This window comes from Chaetodon trifascialis, chromosome 6 (assembly GCF_039877785.1).
Source record: "Chaetodon trifascialis isolate fChaTrf1 chromosome 6, fChaTrf1.hap1, whole genome shotgun sequence".
Taxonomy (NCBI): Eukaryota; Metazoa; Chordata; class Actinopteri; order Chaetodontiformes; family Chaetodontidae; genus Chaetodon; species Chaetodon trifascialis.
The window spans coordinates 950,001-966,533 of NC_092061.1; the positions used below are offsets into that span (position 1 = coordinate 950,001).

The 16,533-nt window shown below is 49.5% G+C and overlaps 1 protein-coding gene across 1 annotated transcript in view; it reads right to left on the reverse strand.

Moving 5' to 3' along the window:
* adam9a (ADAM metallopeptidase domain 9a) overlaps positions 1 to 16,307 on the reverse strand; it is a 26,257-nt gene extending 9,950 nt beyond the window's left edge. The window contains exons 1-13 of the mRNA XM_070965325.1: positions 15,810 to 16,307; positions 9,649 to 9,749; positions 5,752 to 5,810; positions 5,203 to 5,281; positions 3,099 to 3,175; positions 2,485 to 2,689; positions 2,258 to 2,323; positions 1,958 to 2,029; positions 1,559 to 1,728; positions 1,384 to 1,465; positions 749 to 882; positions 347 to 518; positions 1 to 58 (exon numbers count right to left, since the gene is read on the reverse strand). The exon at positions 1 to 58 is cut by the window's left edge and continues 35 nt beyond it. Of these exons, the coding sequence (XP_070821426.1) occupies positions 1 to 58; positions 347 to 518; positions 749 to 882; positions 1,384 to 1,465; positions 1,559 to 1,728; positions 1,958 to 2,029; positions 2,258 to 2,323; positions 2,485 to 2,689; positions 3,099 to 3,175; positions 5,203 to 5,281; positions 5,752 to 5,810; positions 9,649 to 9,749; positions 15,810 to 15,882 (1,348 nt within the window). The 5' untranslated portion in view covers positions 15,883 to 16,307. The remainder of the gene's footprint in view (positions 59 to 346; positions 519 to 748; positions 883 to 1,383; positions 1,466 to 1,558; positions 1,729 to 1,957; positions 2,030 to 2,257; positions 2,324 to 2,484; positions 2,690 to 3,098; positions 3,176 to 5,202; positions 5,282 to 5,751; positions 5,811 to 9,648; positions 9,750 to 15,809) is intronic.
* Positions 16,308 to 16,533: the final 226 nt, after the last annotated feature.

The following is a 16,533-nucleotide window of genomic DNA, read 5'->3' on the forward strand; positions in this document are numbered from 1 at the left end:
GAGCTCCAGACTTCAGCCTACAGGTCTGATACTCACAGCAGGGGTCGTCCTCACACTCCTGAAACACACACACACACACACACACACACACACACACACACACACACACACACACACACACACACACACACACACACACACACACACACACACACACACACACACACACCCCCTGGGTTTTAATGTGCTTCAATGAGCTTGTGCGACTTTTCTTCACTGTTTGGTGGAGTTTTAAACATGACAACGACAGGAAGGAAGTGAAGCGTTGATGTTTGCTGCTGGTCTCGGTCAGCAGTCAGAGCTGCAACCGTGATGATGAAGGTGCATTCAAAGACTGAAATCTGACCTTCTCTGATCCACAGTCACACTCCTCCCCAACATCCACCAGTCTGTTTCCACAGTAGGGGGCGCTGTAGGCCTCGTCAGGCCGAGGGACGTTCAGGAGACATGTCCCCCCGGTCAACAAGATCATCTTCTCAAAGTCATCTGCACTACAGCTGCTGAAGTTTCTGGATCCTCTGCAGGGAGGAGGAGGAGGAAGAGGAGAGGAGAGGAGAGGAGAGGAGGATGAGGATGAGGATGAGGACGAGGAGAGAGAAGAGTGGAGCGGAGGAGGAGGAAGAGGTTTGTTAGGTCAGTTCAGTTCATTAAAGAGCAACTTCTTTCATATATTTAGATATATATATATATATGTAGTTTGTGTTTGTGTGTGTGTGTGTGTGTGTGTGTGTGTGTGTGCACGGCTCACGTGGCTCCAGAGTTCATGATGCAGGCGGGGGCGGGGCAGGTGCAGGAGCGTCCATCATCATGGTTCATCCCGAGGTTGTGACCGAGTTCATGAGCCACAATGGAGGCGAACGAGGGAACGTTGTTATTGGTGAACTGAGAGAGAGACGGACAAACGAGTGTGTCACTGAGACGGAGTGTCAATGAACGTTATTCAGACATGACAGCAGTGTCTCACACACGCACGCACGCACGCACGCACGCACGCACGCACGCACGCACGCACGCACACACACACACACACACACACACACACACACACACACACACACACACACACACACAGGCATCTTCTTCACTGTCATGTGATCCACTGACAGCTGTCTGCACATCCACAGCTACACAGCTAACAGGACGAGCTAATCGCTAACTCAGCTGACAAACTGAAGCTAACAGAGGCTGCAGCTAACAGAGGCTGCAGCTAACAGAGGCTGAAGCTAACAGAGGCTGCAGCTAACAGAGGCTGCAGCTAACAGGATTTAATACTGTGTTTGAGTCTCTGCACTGAAAAGTCACTCCACTGTTTCCTGTTTGGTTCAAGTATCAGAGTCACATGGAGGCAACAGGCCAATGAGAAGAGAACAGGAAGCAGCGTACCGCATTGATCCCGCCCCCGTGGCTTCTGGAACAGACAGTGGAGACGAAGGCCATCCCTGCTGTTCCTCCAAAACTCTTCTTCCTGCAACATCATCATCATCTTCATCATTATCATCATCTTCATCAATACCATGTTTATGTATCTGTGTGTGTGTGTGTGTGTGTGTGTACTGACAGGATGAGTTGTGCTGAGTCATGCCGGCGGCGGTTAACCAGCTCTTTCTCTCTCCACTGAGTGAAGCGACTCAGCACTTCTCCGGCTCCTCCATCAGTGCTGATCAGGTTCTGCTGAGTCCAGATCTCCAGTCCGACCAGGACCACCCGAACGTTCAGCTGGATGTAGATCTGAACACACACACACACACACACACACTTTCACAATGTTTCCAAAGCAAACGATCGATCGACTGATGATCGAAAATGATCGGCAGATTGATCCAGAATGAACAGAATCATTAGTTTCAGTCCAAGTTTGACCTCAACCAAAGTCCTGCTGTGACATGTGTGTGCGTGTCAATGTGTGTGTGCGCGTGTGTGTGTGTGTGTGTGTGTGTGTGTGTGTGTGTGTACTCACGCTGTCTATGAAGTTGGCCAGGTGAACCATCTCATCCCTCACAGCTGTCTCGTTCCTGTTCATGTAGTTATACTGAACACACACACACACACACACACACACACACACACACACACACACACACACACACACACACTCAGTAGAACCTTTAGAACCTTCAGTCTAAAGGAACATTCCAACATTTTGCTCATGAGTGACGCTCAGAGAACAAAGAGCGGGAAAGCCCTCAGAGGGAGTACAGAGGTGTGTGTGTGTGTGTGTGTGTGTGTGTGTGTGTGTGTGTGTGTGTGTGTGTGTTACCCTGTCGTTGTCCACCACCAGCAGCAGCTCCACGTAGTGAGTGTGATGGAGAACAGCTCGCTTCACCTGAAACACACCGAAACGACAGAAAATCAAAACATATGGATTTAACTTAAGAATGTAATAGAAAATATTAATCCTGGAAGAACACGTGTGTGTGTGTGTGTGTGTGTGTGTGTGTGTGTGTGTGTGTGTGTGTGTGTGTGTGTGTGTGTGTGTGGACACACCCTGCTGTGCGCTCTGTGGTGGATTTCCTCTCCTTTGTACTGAGCGTGCTCCGTGGCGTTGCCGTGGTCATGCTCATCACCGTGCGGTGTTCCGCACCCCCGGGGCTGTGATGTCACATCCTGCAGGCGGTACACCAGGTGCTGCTCGGGGGCGTGGTCTAACGGCTCGATGCCGTAGCTGTGGTCAGCCAGGTGCAGCACTCCTCTGAGGACGCAGAGACAAAGGTTATTTATTTTTCAGTCAGAGTGAGTAATCACAGCGGTTGGTGGACAGGTTGTCCTGCACAGGGACGTCCCGTCCTTCCAGCCTCACTGAGCTCTCTGCTGCTGAAGGTTCCTCTCAGTCTGTTATTCCTAATGGAGCCTGCAGAGGGTGTGAGTGAGTCTGTGTGTGTGCGTGTGTGTATGAGAGTCTGTGTGTGTGTGTGTGTATGAGAGTCTGTGTGTGTGTGTGTGTGTGTATCTGTGTGCATGCATGTGTGCATCGTGTGTGTGTGTGTGTGTGTGTATCTGTGTGCATGCATGTGTGCATCGTGTGTGTGTGTGTGTGTGTGTGTGCGTGCGTGTGTGTGTGTGTGTGTGTGTGTGTGCGTGCGTGCGTGCGTGTGTGTCACCTGAGGCCGTTGCAGACGCTCATAGCCGCAGAGGAACCCTTCACGTCCTGAACGGAGCCCTGATAGTGGCAGTGATTCTACGACAGCACAGAGACATGAGGTCACACACAGGCTGCAGTGTCCAGAGACACCAGCAGGGGGCAGCGTGTCCCGTCCGATCAACTGTAAGACAGACTGTTCACTGAGACTTCATCATCATCATCATCATCATCAGAACACTGAGGGAAACAAAAGGAGGAAGAGAAACTGTGTGTCTGACGCTTTAACTCCAGTCTGAATACTTCCTAAAACACATGATACTACACACAGAGAAGTAGCAATACTACCACAGAACTTCACTTTTCCAGCCTCATCCAGTATTTTTCCTTCATTCTGCTCGACTGTCTGTCTTCACTTCATCAATAGATGTCTTCATTAAAGTCTCACACTCTGCTCAGAGGAGACAAGCCAGTAACCTGAGATGGAAAGTAACTAAGTACATTTACTCAAGTACTGTACTCAGGTACAGCTCTGAGGTACTTGTACTTAAACATAAACACAACGTACTGTTACAGAGTACAAAGTACACGAACAGAGAAAATTACTGCAGTCAGCTACAGTATTACCACGGTACAAGCAGTACATGTACACACAGTACCCATGATGAGTGTTGTACTTCAACTAATACTGCAGTACTGCCTGGAGTGATCAGTAACTGCAGAGTACATGTAAGAGTACTCTGACACCACCTACTGTAATACTCAGTGTGTGTATTTATACAAATCTAACATAGTAGTACAACACAGCGTGGGTATGAAATACAACACTCCTGAGGACCGCCTGCAGTGAGTGATCAGCTGACAGGAAGTACACACACTTCCTGTATCACTCCCAGAGGAGCTTATAAAACCTTTCCTGTGTGTGTGTGTGTGTGTGTGTGTGTGTGTGTGTGTGTGTGTGTGTGTGTGTGTTTTGGAGGATTCAAACATTAAACAACAGAACACAATCATCAGGAGCCCAAACGCAGCAGCGTTTCTCCGACACGTCTCCGCCCGCTCGGGGCCATCGTGGCTGTCGGTTGGCTGTCACACTGAATAAATAACAGAACTATTGATAATCTGCTTCACTATTGACAAGAGCCAGACCTTAACATCTGAGAAACTGTCAGTGGTTCTGGTTCCACTCAGTTTGTCGTGGCGTGTCACAGGTGTACACACAGGTGTACACACAGGTGTACACACAGGTGTCAGTGTTGATTGACAGGCTGCAGCCTTTCATGTGACCTGTGCTGTTTGCTGTGGAACTACAGACACTCCCATCAGCCTCAGCTGGACTTTGTTTACTGATCATCAGCAAACATTAGCGTGCTAACATGCTAAACACAGACGTGTGCATGGTAAATATTACAGCATGTTAGCATTTAGCTCGTAGCGCTGCTCACAGAGCTGCTAGCTTGACCGTGACGAGCACTGGATACATATTTACACGACATGACAATAAAGTTTGTTGGAATTTGAGACTCAGGAGTTCACAGAGTTCAGAAGCTGTCAATCATTAATGACCATCATCATCCTCATCTTCATCATCATCATCATCACGATCAATGACCATCAGCCATCAAACACTGCAAACCCACAGAGAGGGAAGAGTGCACGAGGTCTGCAGACAGGAAGTATCAGTGCACTCAGTGAGCACACACACACACACACACACACACACACACACACACACACACACACACACACACACACACACACACACACACACACACACACTCAGAGGGAAGTCCCATCACTGAGCAGCACTGATCTCAGACCAGCAGCTTCAGCCTCACACGTTCTGGAACGTTCTGGTTTCACAAAAAGCTCTTCTTCTTCTTCTTCTTCTTCTTCTTCTTCTTCTTCTTCTTCTGTCCACTCCATGTGGAATGGTGTCACTGACTCATCCTTCTCTCCTGATCCTGGCTTCCTTCCTGCTCTAGTTTATTATCTGAGGCTCTGATTGGTCACATCAAAGGCCCTGTCACTTCCTGGCTGCTCAGATCTGCTAAATGATTGGCTCCCTGGAGAATAAGCAGGGATCAGATTTGTGTGTGTGTGCGTGCGTGTGTGTGTGTGTTCGTTACCTGCACAGGTGGTCTGGATGTGATCAGTGATCCATTCTGACTGTAGGAGAACACAGTGAAGTCTGCAGGAAGCAGCAGGCTGAAAACAACAACAATAACATGTAAGCAACAGCAGCAGCGTGGGGGTGGGGTGGGGGGGCATCAGTCATGCTGATGGACAGACTGTCAGACAGACAGACGTCAGAGAGGTTTGACGTCTTCTGTCCTCACAGGTCAGGTCAAACCTTCTGTCTGACGTGGGTGAGACGTTAAGACTGAAGATTATCAGCTGACTTTTCTGCTGTTTACATCATTAATCACAGGATCTGATTGGCCAATCAGCAGCGTCTGTTATGATGTCATCAGACTTGATAAAGACGTCCAGATTGTCCTGCTCATGTAGATTGAAGCCGCATGAAGTGAGTCAGTGACATTAAGTACAGACAACGCGTCCTCTGGACGTCTTCTTAGCTGCTTTTCTGTTTTCGATCCATTTTACAAACTTTGTTTTTCTCTTGAAGTGTTTTGATCAGTTTTTCATCAACTTATCGTGACATCATCACAACTTACTCATTTCTCTGCAGGTGAACAACACGATCGATCCCATCCACAGTGATGACGTAAGAGACCTGGAGACAGAGGAGACAAAGAGACAGAGACAGAGACAAAGAGACAGAGACAAAGAGACAGAGACAGAGACAAAGAGACAGAGACAGAGACAGACAGACAGAGACAAAGAGACAGAGACAGAGTTCTTGTCAGTCACTTCTATCAAATCAATGAAGCTGCAGCAAACAGTCTGTAACACACTGTGTTGAGATGAACACACACACACACACACACACACACACACACACACACACACACACACACACACACACACAGAGGAATAGATCGTCAAAATCCAAAGTGTTTCTGAGAGGCAGCGTGTGATATGATGTCATGATCAGATGACTGACAGCAGCTGGCTGATCAGGTGTGTGACAGGTGTGACATCATGGTTCTGATCCAGGTAAGATGGAGGTTTGTTCTGCAGGTGGAGGAGAGAAGCAAAAGTCCAAAAACTCTAAAAATAAAACACAAAAACTCTCAACTTCAAGGTCACCTGAGTCTGACTCACCTGGCAGACATTTGCCTCAGAGTGTGTGTTTGTGTGTGTGTGTGTGTGTGTGTGTGTGTGTGTGTGTTACAGCTTCAGCTACCAGCAGGTATGTGATTACTGCAGGGGTGAACACACACGCAGACAGGTGGTGTGTGTGTGTTGGAGGTGATTCAGGACAGGAAGTCAGCGGTAGACTACATCACCCAGCTGCCAGCAGCAGCTCCTCTGTCCTCCAACCCAGCGGGGGTCAAAGGTCAGCAGAGCACCGCACACACCTGCTCTGCCAGGTGGCGGAGGTCCCCCGCTCAGAGACTGAACATGTTTTGACCTCACAATGATGTTAATTCTCCTCAATGACAGCAGACCATTTTTCATCAGGTAACGACGTCCAGGACCAGGTGAGCTTAGCTTAGCTTAGCTTAGCTTAGCATGAGGACAGGAAGCAGCTCCATCCAAAGTCTGTTTACACACTGAAGCTTCGGCATGTTAGCATGCTAACGTTAGCGTTCAGCTCTCTGTCTCTCCTCTGAGTGAAGACAGCAGACAGACACTGTGGACGGCTTGAGTGGAGCTCGTCCAGAGTCCACAGATCTGATGTGACTGACGCTCAGTGTCCAGCGGGCTGCAGACCATTCTGTCTCTACTCGCTTCGTCTCCGTCTCAGTCTGAATGTTGACTTCTCTTCACCACCTGTAAAGTCTCCTCTGCTCTCTGACTCCCTGCCTCCTTTACCTGCAGAGGACAGACACACCTGGACTCACAGAGCAAACTGGCTCTGTCTTCATTGTCTGTTTGAGAAGCAGCCGATGTGTCCTGATTACATCAGCAGACGGCGTGCTGTCTCCTGTCTCTGTACTACAAGTATGTGGTACTTAACAATATGTAATGGAAGTAAAAATACTTCATAAGTACACAGTATGTCCCACAGAGGACACCTTCCCATGAGGAACGTCCTGAACACTCAGACAATGTCAAAGCAGAGTTTGAACCTGTTTCCTATTTTGTTGAGTCTGTGGTTTCATACAGAGACACAGTCAGTCACTGTCTCTGTCTGCGTCTCTGTCTGTCTCCATTCAAACTGAGGCCACAGGTGGACAGATGATAAAGACAGACACAGAGAAGCTGAAGTGACCAGCTGTGTGTGTGTGTGTGTATGTGTGTGTGTGTGTGATGAGCTCATCCATGTTTTATGATCATGTGACGCTTTAAGCTGTTTTAATTGATCACTGCTCCCTTTAGCGTTCTCGTCCATCTGAAAAGGAGTCCAGTGTCTCAGAGACGGACATTATTCATCTTCTCGTCAGCTCTGAGCAGCAGCTTGTCCTCGTCCTCGGCGCCGCGTCCTGCAGGCAGATCAGTGGGTGGTGGACTTACTGATGCCAACAAGCAGACAGACAGTGAGTCGTGTCTGTGTGGACGGTCAACACGGCAGCGTCTCCGCCCGAGGACAGTGATGGAATACCGTGGTGTTGATCATCACCACCGCCGGTCAGGACGGACCGTCTCGGGCTGGACAAGTCATCCACAGAGACGCTGACCGAGCTGCTTATGACCTGTCATTGATTAGCAGCCTGTCAATGATTGGCTCGTGTGTAAACAGTCATTAAAGCGTCATAAGACGCTGAGACGATTTGTCTTTGGACTACTAATCAATCACTCATGAGCTGTTTTCAGCTCGTCCTTAAAGAGGAAAAGTTGGACGTGACAAACTCTCCTCTGGTCTTCTTCTCTGACAGCTTCACGTTCAGGCTGATTAAAGCCCGGAGCTGTTAACCTTAGCTTAGCATTAGACTGGAAACACCTGAAAACCTCCAGGACAAGAAGCAGCCAGCACCTGAACGCACCACGCCACGCCCTCTCACACCAGTCATCAATCTGCAGGTACAAACACACACACCACAGAGCATCTGTCGTCGTGCTCGCAGCTCTGCGTGGACTCAGTGCGTGTTAGCCGTTAGCTCGCCATTAGCTCGCCATGCTCCATTAGCATACGAGTCAAGCCACAGTGAACAGCTGCTCCTTGTCAAAGGTCATTTATGGCTCAGACACCAACATTCATGAACAGTGAACACAAACCACGCTTCACTTCGTCTGCTTCGACTCGTTTACACATTTTAGTGAGTAATCAATAAAGAGATCCACCTGATAACTGACGAGTCATTCTTCACGGCCACATGGTTTGTCTGTCGTCTCTGGTTGAGTTCAGCGAGAAGAAAAGAGCAACCGGCCGAGAGCAGTGAGGACGGTGACCCAGGCTAGCTGTTTCCAACCTTTATGCTAAGCTAAGCTAAGCTAAGCTAAGCTAATCCAAGCTAAGATAACTGGCTGAGAGTGGAATCAAAGTGAAGCTGAGAGGTTTCCCAACACGTCGACCGTCCTTTAAAAACTTTTAAACAACATGAAGAGCAAAGAAGAACACGAGACAAAGAGCAGCAGAGGAAACATGGCTGCAGGCTGACACGCACGCACACACGCACGCACGCACGCACACACGCACACACGCACGCACGCACGCACGCACGCACGCACGCACGCACGCCCTAACATCATACTTTCACACGCCTTCACTCACTGCACGCTAACATTTCACCAGTGTGTGTGTGTGTGTGTGTGTGTGTATGTGTGTGTATATGTGTGTGTGTGTTGAACATGTTCCAGCATGCAGGGCGGGAAAGAAGATGACAGCAGAGGAAACAAACACACACACACACACACACACACACACACACACACACACACACAGCAGATCAAATCCTCCACCAACAACACATTCCTGCTGTGTGTGTGTGTGTGTATATGTATGTGTGTATGTGTATGTGTATGTGTGTGTGTGTGTGTGTGGGTGTGTGTGTGTGTGTGTATGTGTGTGTGTGTGTGTGTGTGTGTGTATATGTATGTGTGTATGTGTATGTATATGTGTATGTGTGTGTGTGTGTGTGTGTGTGTATGTGTGTGTGTGTGTGTGTTTTAAGGTGGTCCTGGGACATGAACTGTGCTCAGGCTGAGCGGTGCAGCAGAGGACCTTCAGGTCCACCTTATCCTGTGAATTTGCTCAGTGCGACGGCCTCGTGTGTGACGGTGGAAACTTCCTGCTCGGCCTCAGTTCTACTGGGGACACTTTGAGCTGCGCGCTCGGCGCCTGCGTCCCCGCCTCACAGACAGACGGACGCTGCCGTTGTGAAGCTGAAGTGTAAGTACATGAAGTGATGTGAGGAGAGACAACAGCACGGCGAGGGCGGAGTGAGGTCACAGACAGGAAGTGCACTCGATTGGTCAGCAGCTCCTGTGCTGAGTCTGTTTCCTGAAGGTCAGAGGTCACACAGCAAATAACACAAAGCAAACACACACACTCGAACCCTCAGTACCTGATTGGGGGGTCTTCCGTCCACGTCCCGCCTCGGTCTGCCTCCTATTGGTCGAGGGACGGTCAGCTGATAGGAGGAGAGGTGTTCTGTCTGCGGAGAGTCTGCAGGAGGAAACAGCTGTCAGACGGACATGAAGTGAGAAGTACAACATCTGCCTCTGAGATGCAGTACAGCAGAAGTAGAAAGTGGTAAAAATACTCATTCGGGTTGAGTACTCGTGTCCAGCAGCCCACTGTGATCATGAGAAAGGAAGTGAGGAAGTGTGTCACCTCTGCTGTGAGATAAGGTCACATGCCTCTCCACCAATCAGAGGCTCGCTCAGGCGTAACCGTGGCAACAACACTGATGCTTCATGCTCCAATAAACTAACTGAAGCCTTTCTGTGGAAACCAGGTTGTGGTTCTGGTTCCACTTCCTGTTTCTGAGTGTATGACACACACACACACACACACACACACACACACACACACACACACACACACACACACACACAGGTTCAGACTCTGCTCCGGTTAAAACACTGAAAACCTCTTCACCGCTAACTGAAACTGTAAAGTGTGAAATGAAAGCAGTCTCTGTCCCGATCTGGATTCAGCAGGAACTCGGTTGCCGGACTTTCCCTGAAGGCACCTGTGGGACGTCTGTGGTTGTAGCATTCAGGGCTAACAGGTGAGCTACGGGCTAACTGCTAACACCTGAGCAGTGAGGGGGCGTGCGCTGACGAGGACGTGAACCGCTCACACTCAGAGGACAAAGACTTGTTTTCACTGAACCTTCAGGAGTAATAACACAGACGACCTCAGTGACCTTCCTCCTGCTCCTCTTCCTCTTCATCATCATCATCATCATCTCTGTTACATAAAGTCTTTGTGTCCCCTCACTGCCGGATTAGCTGCTGTTGTTTGTCTCAGTTCAGGGAATCAATGCACCACATATGACTGTGTGTGTGTGTGTGTGTGTGTGTGGCCCTTTATTCAGAAGGATTTCTCTACATGTGACCATTCAGCTCTCAGTAACATCAGTCTGTCTGTCTCTTTGTCTGTCTGTCTCTTTGTCTCTCTCTCTCTCTCTTTGTCTCTCTCTGCCTGTCTGTCTCGTTGTCTCTGTCTGTCTCTTTGTCTCTCTCTGTCTCTTTGTCTCTCTCTCTCTGTCTGTCTCTTTGTCTCTCTCTGTCTCTTTGTCTCTCTCTGTCTCTTTGTCTCTCTCTGTCTGTCTGTCTTTGTCTCTGTCTGTCTCACTCACAGAACTTTGTGTCTCCAGTTCATTAAAATAAATTTAACTTAAACATTTTAGTCGCCTTCAAATGTTTTGTCATCTTTCAGTTGAACTAAAAACTCTTTGTTTTGTCCAGTCAGTTCGTCTGATGGTCACCTGTCTGTCTTCTGTTAACCTGCACGACCTCATTGATGTCGCAGTTCAGGTGAAAAGGACACCTTGCTAACAGAGCTAGCCTGTCGCTGTACTGGTTTCATTGATGTTACTGGTCACACGTTCTGCCACCATATGGATTTGTAATACTGTAAGAGGAGGCCCAGAGGACCAACAACAACAACAACAACAACAACAACAACAACAACAACAACAACAACAACAACAACTGGGAACCTCTCAGTCTACATGCGTGCTGATCGTTTCCTTCAAACTGAAGCTCAAAGACGATCGATACGGCTTCACACGTAGAACCTGGACGTTTCCGGTTTGCCGTTAGCATGTTCTGTGGCTAACGTGGCTAGCAGCATGTGTTGCAGTGATGGAGTGTTTGAGGACAGTCAGAGAAAGTGACGTCCAGCCTCGTTTGAAGAACCGGAGCAGCAGCTTTGATTGTGTTAGCCTGAGCTAACGTAGCTGAGCTAACGTTAGCTCGGCTAACGTAGCTGAGCTAACGTTAGCTCGGCTAACGTAGCTGAGCTAACGTTAGCTCGGCTAACGTAGCTGAGCTAACGTTAGCTCGGCTAACGTAGCTGAGCTAACGTTAGCTCCACGTCTGTGGTTCCAGGACAGCCTCGTCTGCTGCGTCTGTGTGTCTCTGCTGCTGTATGGAAATGTATTGACAGACGTGTCCTGTGGGACATTGACTGCTGGACTTACATACTGAGTGTTTTCTGTCAAATTGATGCTGTTGAGATGTTTAATCCTCTCTGAGAAGAATCACATCACATTTGACAATGGGCCTCAGGTAACTCCTCCAAACACCTGGAGCCTCATTTTCACCGTTTGGAGCCAAAAAACTCATCAGTCTGAATCTGTCCGTCTCTCTTCAGACGTCCCCTCACACGTTCCCTGAGGGAAAACAGGACGAGTCCTGCTCTGAGAGGACCGTCCCTTCAGTTCCCTTTATAACACGCTCGTGTTGCTCCTCCCTCTCGTCCATATATGGTCATGTCTGGCTCTAAAAAAACAACGACAACAAACTTCAGGCGTCAATTCAACGTCATCAGACCAGAGGGGACGTCATGGACGTCAGCAGGTTTCCTCTCAGAGGCTGATATCACGTTTGGACAAACTTTAATTTCAGCATGAAGCCGAACCCACGAGCTGTCCTCACGCTGGACTGTCTCCGTCTGTCCACTCATCACTTCAGCCTCCACCCACTGAATCACATCCTTAAGCTCCTCCTTCCTGCGCCTCCTCCATGCTGCTCTCACTTCACGTCGAGGTCACTTCAGGTCGTCCTGAGGCTCACAGCAGCACCTTCAGCAGGAGACACGAGGCGTCCACACATGGACAGAGAAGACTCAGAGTCTCAGTGAAAAGGTGAAAGAAAATCACTTCAACTGTCCGCTCCACCTCGTCCATTGCTGTCTGTCTCAGAACGATGGACTCCAGTGTCACATCAGAAACCAGTTTCTACTCTGATCCGGATTCATCCTGCAAACACTCGCAGGTGACCGCTGGTGCTGTGGAGGAACCAGGGTCCAAGCTGTTCAGTCCCGCGGTCCCCAGGCGGTGGTCCAGCTGAGACCTGCTCCTGGTTCTCTGTCTGCAGTCCTCTGTGGTGTCCTATCAGCTTCCTGTCGCCCTCGCCGCACCTCCTGCCCGGACAGCCTGCCTGTCACCAGCCCCCCGTCCTCTTGTCCTGCTCGGCCTCCACAGGCGTTCTGCCTTCACTGCCGGCCTCCTGGCAGACCTTCGGAGACGTCCATCCTTCTCCTCCCAGGCCACTTACCCCAGAGTCCCTCCTCCAGACCCTGTCCCTTGAAGTCTGTGTCCTCCTTCAGTCTGTGTCCTCGTGTCTTTTGTGTCATGCCCTCTCTGCTGTCTCTCACTCTTTTTGGACTTTTGGAATCTGCTCTTTTGGATTTGTTTGCTTGTTTGCACTGCTTTCTTTGGACCTGACCTTCGTCTGTCTCACCGTCCCGTACGCCTCGTGTTAATTCCTTTTTTGTAAATAACTCATTTGGTCTCCGCCTGCTCTGTCTCTGTCTGAGCAGCTGCAGCCTGAGAGGACACCTGCAGACACGACTCACCTGCACTCTCACCTCCTCCAGTTTGTGTATTTATTATTTGTAGTCCAATCAGAGAAGCTCCTGGCCCTCTGAGACAATAAGACGTGGACAAACTTCAGAGACTGTAGGACGGGACATTTCTGGACTGTTTTGAATGTGTGGAAGCAGATTTAGTCGCTCAGAGCTGCAGATTTGTTCATGTTCAGCACGGAGAAAAAAAACAAGTGAGTCATCATTCAGGGAAACAGGGAGTGCTGCTCCAACTGTGTGTGTGTGTGTGTGTGTGTGTGTGTGTGTGTGTGTGTGTGTGTGTGTGTGTGAGTGAAAGTAACTGCTGCTTCCTGTAAATGTGATCACTCAGATTCATTCAGACGCTTTGGACGTTTGAGTGTTTGTATCTCAGCTCCCTGTCTCTCTCACACACACACACACACACACACACACACACACACACACACACACACACACACACACACATACACACACACACACACCGTTAGAGCGTTAAACAGGGTTTACTTCCTGTCAGGACTCGGCTCTGAGCTGGTGGCCAACGATGCTAAGCTGCTTAACGTTCAACCTGCCTGAGTGTGACGCCTAAACACACACACACACACACACACACACATGCACGCGCGCACACACACACACACACATGCACGCGCGCACACACACACACACGCACGCACACACACCATCGAAAACTTATTTACGATACCTTTATTTTAAGGGAATTCGAGGACATTGCTGACAGCGTCACCAGGCAGGAGGCTTCAGTGAAAACCTCTATCCAGATGCATTCTGGGACATGTAGGATCCAATGTGTTTGATGCAAATGTCAGGACATGTCCTCTGCTGTGTCTGATTTGTCTCCTGTGAGTCCACCAGGAGACACACTGAATCACCGCAGTGACTTCGAACCTACACGCCGTCAGACGAGAGCGCCACGCGTCTCAACATGAAGACGTCAGCGCGAGGACAGGGATGGAGAGTGTCTCTGAGTGAGGACAAGCTGCCTGACACCACACTGACAGTTACTGCATGTCCTCCAAACGTACAGCAACGTTTACTGCGTTCAGTACTTCCTGCTTTGCGAACATTGGACCGTTCTGCACTGCGTCTGCAGCTTTGGTCACTCTCACATCAACATTTGTCTCAGACGTCTTCATGAGTCTCCACAGCGTCTCACTGTTCAGCTTTGAAGTACTCAGTACTAACAACATGTGAAGTACACGAGGTAAAACTCCACCTGCACCAGCACCACTGACAGCAGCGTCACAGTCATGGTACTCTTTGGACGTGGTATTTGTGCAGGACGTCTCAGCGTCTTCATAAACTACAACTGTCAGGCGACTCCTGCAGGTTTAATCTTTAAGTTAAGATAAGTTAAGATAAAGTTGATGAAGAACATTTCAGTCACAGTTCTGTGTTCACCCTCACAGTGACGAGAGCCAATGAGATCACTCGTCACTCAATGCCACTGACGCATGGCGCCGCCCCGGGCGAAATACCAAGTTTATAAAGTCTGTGGACGCCTGATCCAGGCTGTACCCCACCTCTGCCCCAGTGCATGCTGGGAGAGAGCCCATGAGCCTGAACAGGACCAAGAGCGAAGGAGAGGAAATCAAATCATCATTAAAGACACGAAAACACCCATACAGATACTGCAGTACAAACGTGTACAAGTACTGCACACCACAGCAAAATGCTACACAGGTTACTGCATCATTTTAAGGTTTAGGAAAGTACTACACATCCTCAGTGTGCAGTACACTGCAGTGTAGTACTACTATTATACTGTACCCCCCCACCCCCTCTGTGTTTCTCCTCCTCTGTATTTCTCCTCCTCCTCACCCCCTGTGTTTCCCCTCTTCCTCAGTGTTCTCCTCCTCTCCTCACCCTGAGTTTCTCCTCCTCTCCTCACCCTGTGTTTCTCCTCCTCTCCTCTTCCTCAGTGTTCTCCTCCTCTCCTCACCCTGTGTTTCTCCTCCTCTCCTCTTCCTCAGTGTTCTCCTCCTCTCCCTGTGTGTTTCTCCTCCTCCTCACCCTGTTTCTCCTCCTCTCCTCTTCCTCAGTGTTCTCCTCCTCTCCCTGTGTTTCTCCTCCTCCTCTTCCTCAGTGTTCTCCTCCTCTCCTCACCCTGAGTTTCTCCTCCTCTCCTCACCCTGTGTTTCTCCTCCTCTCCTCTTCCTCAGGGTTCTCCTCCTCTCCTCACCCTGTGTTTCTCCTCCTCTCCTCTTCCTCAGTGTTCTCCTCCTCTCCCTGTGTTTCTCCTCCTCCTCTTCCTCAGTGTTCTCCTCCTCTCCTCACCCTGTGTTTCTCCTCCTCTCCTCTTCCTCAGTGTTCTCCTCCTCTCCTCACCCTGTGTTTCTCCTCCTCTCCTCCTCCTCAGTGTTCTCCTCCTCTCCCTGTGTGTTTCTCCTCCTCCTCACCCTGTTTCTCCTCCTCTCCTCACCCTGTGTTTCTCCTCCTCCTCAGTGTTCTCCTCCTCTCCCTGTGTGTTTCTCCTCCTCTCCTCACCCTGTGTTTCTCCTCCTCCTCTTCCTCAGTGTTCTCCTCCTCTCCTTACCCTGTGTTTCTCCTCCTCTCCTCACCCTCTGTTTCTCCTCCTCCTCACCCTGTGTTTCTCCTCCTCCTCTCCCTGTGTGTTTCTCCTCCTCCTCACCCTGTGTTTCTCCTCCTCTCCTCTTCCTCGGTGTTCTCCTCCTCACTCACCTCCGCAGTGTGAGGTTCCGCTCAGCAGGAGCAGCAGGCAGCAGACCTCCAGCAGCTCCACTCTTCCTCCCATCCTCGTCCTCTTCTTCTTCTGCTGGAGAAAATAAATGTCACCGGGCAGCTCTCTCACGGCTCGCAGTCCTCCTCTGGTTCTTCTTCTTATTATTATTATTATAGTTTTCACCGTTGTCTTCCCGCCGTTTCCCCCCGCAGAGCCTCATGCTAAGCGGCCGGGAGTGGTTTTCTTCCTCGGCCGAGCCATTCCCGTCCCAGCTGATGATCCACAGTCACAGCAGCGGGCTTTCTCTGAGCTCTGAGCTAACTGACGGATCCAAAATGTCTCTCGCTGCTGTTGTAGTTGTGAAATGTGCTGATTCAAACACAAACGGCGTGTCTGGATGTTTCCTCTGCTGAAGGAAGCCTCCGTAAAGTCTGTCCTCACCGTGTGGACCAGATATTTCTCTCCTTGTAAACTCGACTGGAATCTAAACGAGAATCAAGTTACCGGAAATACACCCTGGTTCCTGTGACGCACTTCAAAATAAGAGTAATGCCCACTTAAATAAATCGACAAAGCCGCTGAAAGATCGGACTGAAAAAAAAAACAAAAAACAAACAGTGCAGGTTATGATTCCTCACTGAATTATCTGTTTATTAATACGCTGTTAGTATTGTATGTGTAGTACAAAAAGCAGTGCAATATTTCTTCACGTCACATATACTG